At 41.9% G+C, this 6625-nt stretch overlaps 3 protein-coding genes across 5 annotated transcripts in view; 1 reads left to right on the plus strand and 2 right to left on the minus strand.

Annotated features, from left to right (window-relative positions):
• The window catches only part of LOC104801781 (aldehyde oxidase GLOX-like), a 2047-nt gene extending 1581 nt beyond the window's left edge, over positions 1–466 (minus strand). The window contains exon 1 of one of the 2 annotated variants that reach the window (XM_010525138.2): positions 8–466. In XM_010525138.2, the coding sequence (XP_010523440.2) occupies positions 8–446 (439 nt within the window). In that variant the 5' untranslated portion in view covers positions 447–466. The other variant, XM_010525137.2, reaches the window with a different exon arrangement.
• A 60-nt stretch (positions 467–526) lies between these two features.
• On the minus strand, positions 527–2985 carry LOC104801783 (protein TWIN LOV 1). 2 transcript variants are annotated; one of them, XM_010525139.2, is made up of 7 exons: positions 2029–2985; positions 1562–1772; positions 1395–1459; positions 1233–1312; positions 1091–1146; positions 948–1011; positions 527–815 (listed from the first exon to the last, which is right to left on the minus strand). In XM_010525139.2, the coding sequence occupies exons 1-7, from the start codon at positions 2582–2584 to the stop codon at positions 669–671; spliced, it is 1179 nt and encodes a 392-aa protein (XP_010523441.1). In that variant the 5' UTR covers positions 2585–2985; the 3' UTR covers positions 527–668. The 2 variants fall into 2 exon arrangements, with proteins under 2 accessions (XP_010523441.1, XP_010523442.1); XM_010525140.2 differs by having other exon boundaries at positions 1562–1769; positions 2029–2984.
• Positions 2986–5211: 2226 nt separating this feature from the next.
• LOC104801785 (probable pectate lyase 3) overlaps positions 5212–6625 on the plus strand; it is a 2339-nt gene continuing 925 nt past the window's right edge. The window contains exons 1-3 of the mRNA XM_010525143.1: positions 5212–5577; positions 5754–6450; positions 6527–6621. Of these exons, the coding sequence (XP_010523445.1) occupies positions 5363–5577; positions 5754–6450; positions 6527–6621 (1007 nt within the window). The 5' untranslated portion in view covers positions 5212–5362. The remainder of the gene's footprint in view (positions 5578–5753; positions 6451–6526; positions 6622–6625) is intronic.

Below are 6625 nucleotides of genomic sequence, written 5' to 3' on the forward strand. Positions count from 1 at the left end.
ATGCCGGCGCCGTAACCGCCGGTCTGGATGAGCGAACCGGAGGAGTCGAGCGAACCGGAGGAGCACCACGTGTCGGAGAGGAGGGAGAGGGGACGGTAAGTGTTGGAAACGACGTCGTAGAGGAGGGAGTGTGCGGAGCAGTCGTAAACGGCGTCGTCCGGACAAGATCCAGAAGGGAGGGAGAGATTCGATGGGCCAGTGTCCGTACGGTCAAAGATGACGACTTTGTTGTTGTGGAGGAGCTGCATGTGCATGGCGGATACACCTACGCTCCGCTGCAGCAGATCCCAACTCCCGCCGGCGAGAATCTCCGCCGGAGAACGTGGGAGGATCACGTCCGACGTGGATCCGGCAAAGAAGCTGGAAATGACGGCGTACACGAGGAATAATGAACACGACGGAATCTCCAGTCTTCTCTCTTCCATTTTCTTTATTCTCAGATTCATTTCCCGGCGAAGTTTCAGATAAAAATGGCGGAAAACGAGACTCTGATTGGATAAAATTCTTCTCCTTTCTTGGAAAAGAATGAGGAGAACATCAAAGATTCACTTTCTTGTGAAATTATCCAGATGGCTGATACAAGGGCTGAAACGTTTTTGTACTGAAAATGGTGTGTACATATATATACGTACATGAACAGCAAGTAGGGTCTGTACATTCTTTCTTCTTTAGGGCAGGGAAGCCGCCATTGATGAACCCCGGACAGCAACTCTAACAGCAGCAACGACACTGAGTTGCCTCGTCTCTGGTCTCAGCCCTTTGGCTTCAACCTTCTCGCAACTTATTTCCATCTGAACGCCCACGAAGTAAGCTGTCTGCGAACTCAAACAATAACCAAATCTTCTTACAAGTTTCGATGCAATACACAGCCAGCCATGGATGAAGATTACCTATAAATGAAATACTAAACTTCGCAAGTAGGAAGACAGAGCCAAGAAGGAGGATACCTTGCCGGAAGCATTACGGATTGGTGATATGTGGAGAAGATTCCAGAACGGACTCTCGTCTTTCCTGCGTTCAAATAGCTTAAATTATCCGGAAAAAACCAAATGTATTTAAAGACTGAGCAATCTGCAATCTGAAATCTGACCTGTAGTTTAGTATTTGCACCGTGCAAGATCGTTCATTCTGTATGCTCTCCTTAATCTGACCGAAACATCGAGCAATCATCAATATCACAATGCCACGAAAAAGCTACCGCCTCATCAAAAACCCACGAAAAAGATTACAACCTCGTATAGAACCAAGGAATCTGTATCAGCTCCACTCAGAAATCTACAGTTTCGCCCCAACACCTCATGTCTCATGTAACCTAAAAACATAAGAAAGACAGAAAGTAAAGATCAATATCCACCATTACTAATAATTGTCCATAAGATCATTTCCACACTCACCAGTCAATCTCAAGAAGGCATCGCTGGCGTAAACAATAGGCATGTCGGGCAAGCGTGAATCGGTCCTGTCAAGAGAAATTACCATAGACATAAGCAAGAAGCAGCACACTGAAAATCTTATACTGAAGCCAGAGTTAAAGGGTTTTATCCAGAAGAAAAAAACTCACAACACAAAGCTTTGTTTGACTCTACAAAGGGATATAATCAAGGAGGAGCTGAGGAAGCCAGTCCGAGGTGAACAGCATCGGTTTCCACAGACTAATCTACCAGTTAACTCACTGTAATGTGTTAAAACAGATAATACATTGTTAATGGCGGCTACAGCTCTTAGCTTCTCGCATTCGCTTGCTTCACAGTGTTCCCAATTCTCTAATTCTGCTGCACAGCAAAAAGACAGAAACACAAGTACTTTATAAGCAACCGAATCAGCTCAACAATCATAACGCAATGACCCAACTGACTGTCTACAGGCAAAAACCTCAGACGATGTTATTAGGCAAACATATAATACCAAATCAAGTACAATGATTGAGAACCCTTTTCAACGATTTCAATCAAAACGAAGTTGGCGAGTTTGAAAAGCTCTCTGAGGAATTTCATCGAACAAACGGTAGGGCACATTTGAAAACCGAACCTTTCTCGTCCCATTCCAGCTGCAGGGACCGACCAGAACGCACCAAAGAACCCGAGGAAACCTCCCTTCTACATGACCCAAACGCCGTTTCGCATCGATCCGACCAATCCTCGCCGAAACCCGACCGATGATGCCGCTGTCCAGAGATCGGAACTTGAACCGCCACGAAATGAATCACCTTTCCGTCGTCTTTCCCGAAAACAGGACTCATGTGGAACAATATCCAAAAGGGCGAGCCCGATTTCCGGTAATTCAGCAGACTCACTTGAACTGGTCTCTCTTCTCGAATCGCTTCTCGAATCTCCATGATCGATCTCCGATTGGTCATGGGTCCCTGAAATCCCCTCCCGTTCTTCCCGATGACTTCATCCCTCGAATATCCCGTCATTTTCAGGAATCCTCGGCTCGCGAAGACGATCGGGTGACCCGACAAGCACGGGTCAGTGATGGTGAAATTGTCGGGAAGCTCGTCTAGAGCTTCTGTGATCCATAACGAGTATCGAGCGTTGAACGATTCCTCGATTAAACCCACTTCTAAAGAACCCGCTACGGACATACTCGTGTCGATCTCTCGTATCTTCCCCTGAATCTCCAGTTCAGTGCCAATCCCATGTGGCTTCGGGCGAAATTCGAGAGCTTCGTCGAGTAATCAGAAACACGAACCCAGATGGCTGAATCAACAAGCCTTGAAGAGGGAATCACAAAATCCAGATATTTTCTCGAAGAATCGCAGCTCCGAGGCCCATAGATTCCGTATTTCTCCTGCTCTCTCTTCTCTGGTCGAAAGTGAGAGGAGAACGCCGACGCTGCAGAGCATTTATGAACGAAAAATAATCGAATTTGTTGGGAAACGAATGAACGATGGAGATCGAGTGAGATGTTAACGTCAATCTCTCTTCGCTCTGATTTTTTCTTGCGTTTCTGTGGCTATTCGGAGAGGAGTTTGGCTCTGTTAGTTTCTTAGTTTGGTTCTTCCAGTTTGTGGATAAACATGTTTTCTCCCAAGTGGATAAACATTTTCTCTCACGCGAATTTGTATTAATTTTAAAATTTTTAAAATTAGCTGTAATTTTTTTATTTGTTATTTATTTTTATTAGGGACATGATAATTTGGCATGACAGAGAAAAATATAACGTGTTAAACTATATCAATATCGAAATTATCAGAATTTAATATCGTTTATGAATATATAAAAATTTATAATATATTTTTATGTTTTGTATAAAATTTTCAAAAAATTTAGATTTTATATAATTTTTTATCGAATTAAAATTGATATAAAAATAATAACGTAAATTCGTGTGAAAATATGTTGATCATATTTCAATTTTGAACTTGTGTTTATAGGAAAAAAAAACTATTAAAGCACCTTTTTTATTTATTTGAACCAGCAATCAATTTTAATTTATGGAAACTAAGACTGAAATTCTAGATATTTTAAAACAGATATTTAAGTTAAAGTGAACAGTTATTCCGATTAGATTAAATATTTTTTTTTTTAAAAAAAAAGATAAAACGTGATGTATATGTCTAACCGATATACAATAAAATGTGATCTATGTTAGAGGTGGGCGTTTTGGAAAACGGTTCGGATTTGGGATGGAAATAGATCGGTTCGGTTTTTTTGGTTTTATAAAAATAGGTACTAATCGGTTTTTATATTGTGTTCGGTTCGGTTCGCTTCGATATGAGTTCGGTTCGGTTCTGGGTTTTATTAAAAAAAAGATAGATTTTAAAAAAAAATATTCGGTTTTTCGGAATTTTTTTAAAGTTCGGTTCGGTTCGATTCGATTTCGGAAAAATTCAGTTCTCTAAAAATAATACCGTTCGGGAATTGAAAACGGTTTCGGATCGAAAAAATATCGTTTTTTCGGTTCGATTTGGTCTGATTCTGAAGAACCGAATCAAAACGCTCACCGCTAATGTTAGGGGTGGACGTTTCGGAAAACGATTCGGGTTCGAGACGGAATGAATCGGTTCGGTTCTTTCGGTTTTACAAAAATAGGTACCAATCGGATTTTTTATTGTATTCGGTTCGGTTCGGTTCGGTTTCGATATCGGTTCGGTTCAGTTTCGGATTTTATTAAAAAAATGATAGATTTCCTTTAAAAATATTCGGTTTTTCGGGATTTTTAAAGTTTGGTTCGATTCGATTCCGGAAAAATTCGGTTCTCTAAAAATAGTACTGTTCGAGAAATAACAGCGGTTTGGGATCGAAAAAAATACCGTTTTAACGGTTCGGTTCGATTTGGTTCTGAAGAACCGAACCGAAACGCCCAGCCCTAATGTATGTGCAGTCACTTTATAGATAAAATTTTCTCAAATCGTCGTGTGGAATTTCTTTTTCCGTTTTTTACAAGTTTTGTACTTTCACCAAATTGGCGTCAATTGTAATTTTTTCTATTTATGGAAATAATCTCTCGATAGGAATTTAAACCACAGACAAAATAATTATCTTAGGGGCCCGCCAGAGCAGATTCCACGTAAGAAAGCAGGAAAACGACAAAAATAGCTGACTGTAAATGCTTATCAAATTCAGTCGCGAGGTTTTTCCGGTCGAAAAATATTTAAGAATTAAATAACATACCGCATTCGCTTACGTGGACACACGCCTCCTGTAAATGCGACACGTGTCCAATGGGCCGAGAGATCACGTGCCGCATGCAACCAGTTGTACTAGGGGTGATCATTTCGCGGTTCTCCGTATTCGGATTCCGTTATTATGAGTATAACTATCAGTTTTTTTTTTAAATATAAATTTAGGTTCAATTTAGTTCAAATTAAATTTTTTTTTATCATAAACAACACATTTTTTTGATTTTTTCGAATTTAAAAAAATTATAATCGTTAAATTTTCATATTAAATTTAATTTAATTACGGTTATATCTTATGCGATTCATAACAACCAAAATGATCCCCTAGTTAATAGTTAGAATAATAATGGAAGTATAAAAAAAATTACTGATTGAATCCCACAATTATAAAAAAAAATTACTGATTGAATCCCACAAAAGAAGGGGAAAACAAAGAAAGGATGAACTATAATTGGTTCACAGAAAAAAAAATAGTTACCAAAAAAGAATTTTTGAGAATTACCCTCCATTGATATCTCCCTAAAATTCTCACCACAAGTTTTGTTTTTCGGGTTTATTTTTAAGCAGCCATGAATGGGATCATCCGCTTGTAACCCCGAGCCGAAGCATCTTCCACGTTAAAAAGCTCGAGGGTTTGCCCTAAAATTCGCCGGCTCGTCTGGACTCCGACACAATAAAAAAAAAACGTTTTCTTTTCGTTTCGATCGTAATCGATCGGAGTCCAGGCCTTGGCTTCGAATGGCGTCGCCGGATTTTCTAAAACTCGCCGGAAACTTTGTCCTCTGCTTCTTATTCTCCTCCATCTCAGACGTGGCTCAGCCGGTTAAAGCCCACGTGGCAGTCTTCGACGAATACTGGACGCAGCGTCAAGCCCATGCCTTGCGTCAGACGTTACGATTCTACGACCCGAACCCCTTCAACGTCACCGACCACTTCAACCACCATGTCAACTTGTCCGTGTTCTTGCATGTTTTCTTTTTTTTTTTTTTGTTCTTTCATTTGAATTTCCTACAACCTGAAACGACAATGTGGAGATCGAAGACAATGGTCAATGGGTTTTCTTAGGGTTTGGCCTTAACCTAACTTGTTCCGTAAGTAATCGCTCACTCTTCTGTTACCCTTTTTTTAGGGCGGTGGAGGAGGCGACAGAAGCAAGCAACGGTACGAGGAGGGAACTATGGCAGGTGGGCAGCGGCGGAAAACACCTAAAGCGACGCAACACGGGAAAGTGCGTAGCATATAACCCGATCGACAGATGCTGGCGCTGCCAACCGAACTGGGCAAAGGACCGGAAAAAGTTGGCGGACTGTGTGCTCGGATTCGGCCGTAGAACCACCGGAGGAAAAGCCGGCCGTTACTACGTCGTCACCGATGCGTCGGACACCGATCTCATCAACCCGAGACCCGGAACCCTAAGGCACGCGGTCACACGAGACGAGCCGCTCTGGATCGTGTTTGAACGGAGCATGGTCATCAGACTGGCGCAAGAGCTGATCATAACGAGCAACAAGACGATAGACGGACGTGGCGTTAGGGTTCATATCACGGGCGGTGCAGGGCTAACGGTGCAGTTCGTGAACAACGTGATTATCCACAATATCTATATCAAGGACATCGTGCCGGGGAATGGTGGGTTGATCAGAGATTCCGAGACACATTTCGGGCTCCGGACAAGGAGTGACGGCGATGGGATCAATATATTCGGAGCTACGAATGTTTGGATCGATCATGTCTCGATGGCTCACTGCAGCGACGGGATGATCGACGCGATTCAAGGATCAACCGGAATCACCATTTCCAATTGCCATCTGACCGACCATGGAGAGGTAAACTAAAAAAGAAATCACCTTTATATACCCAGATATAATTTCATTACAGATATAACCATTGATATGGGAACAGGTGATGCTGTTTGGGGCGACGGACAAGGACGAGATCGACACGAAGATGCAGATAACAGTTGCGTTCAACCACTTTGGTAAGAGATTGGTGCAGAGAATG

Source organism: Tarenaya hassleriana, unplaced genomic scaffold, assembly GCF_000463585.1.
Source record: "Tarenaya hassleriana unplaced genomic scaffold, ASM46358v1 Cleome75, whole genome shotgun sequence".
Lineage (NCBI taxonomy): Eukaryota > Viridiplantae > Streptophyta > Magnoliopsida > Brassicales > Cleomaceae > Tarenaya > Tarenaya hassleriana.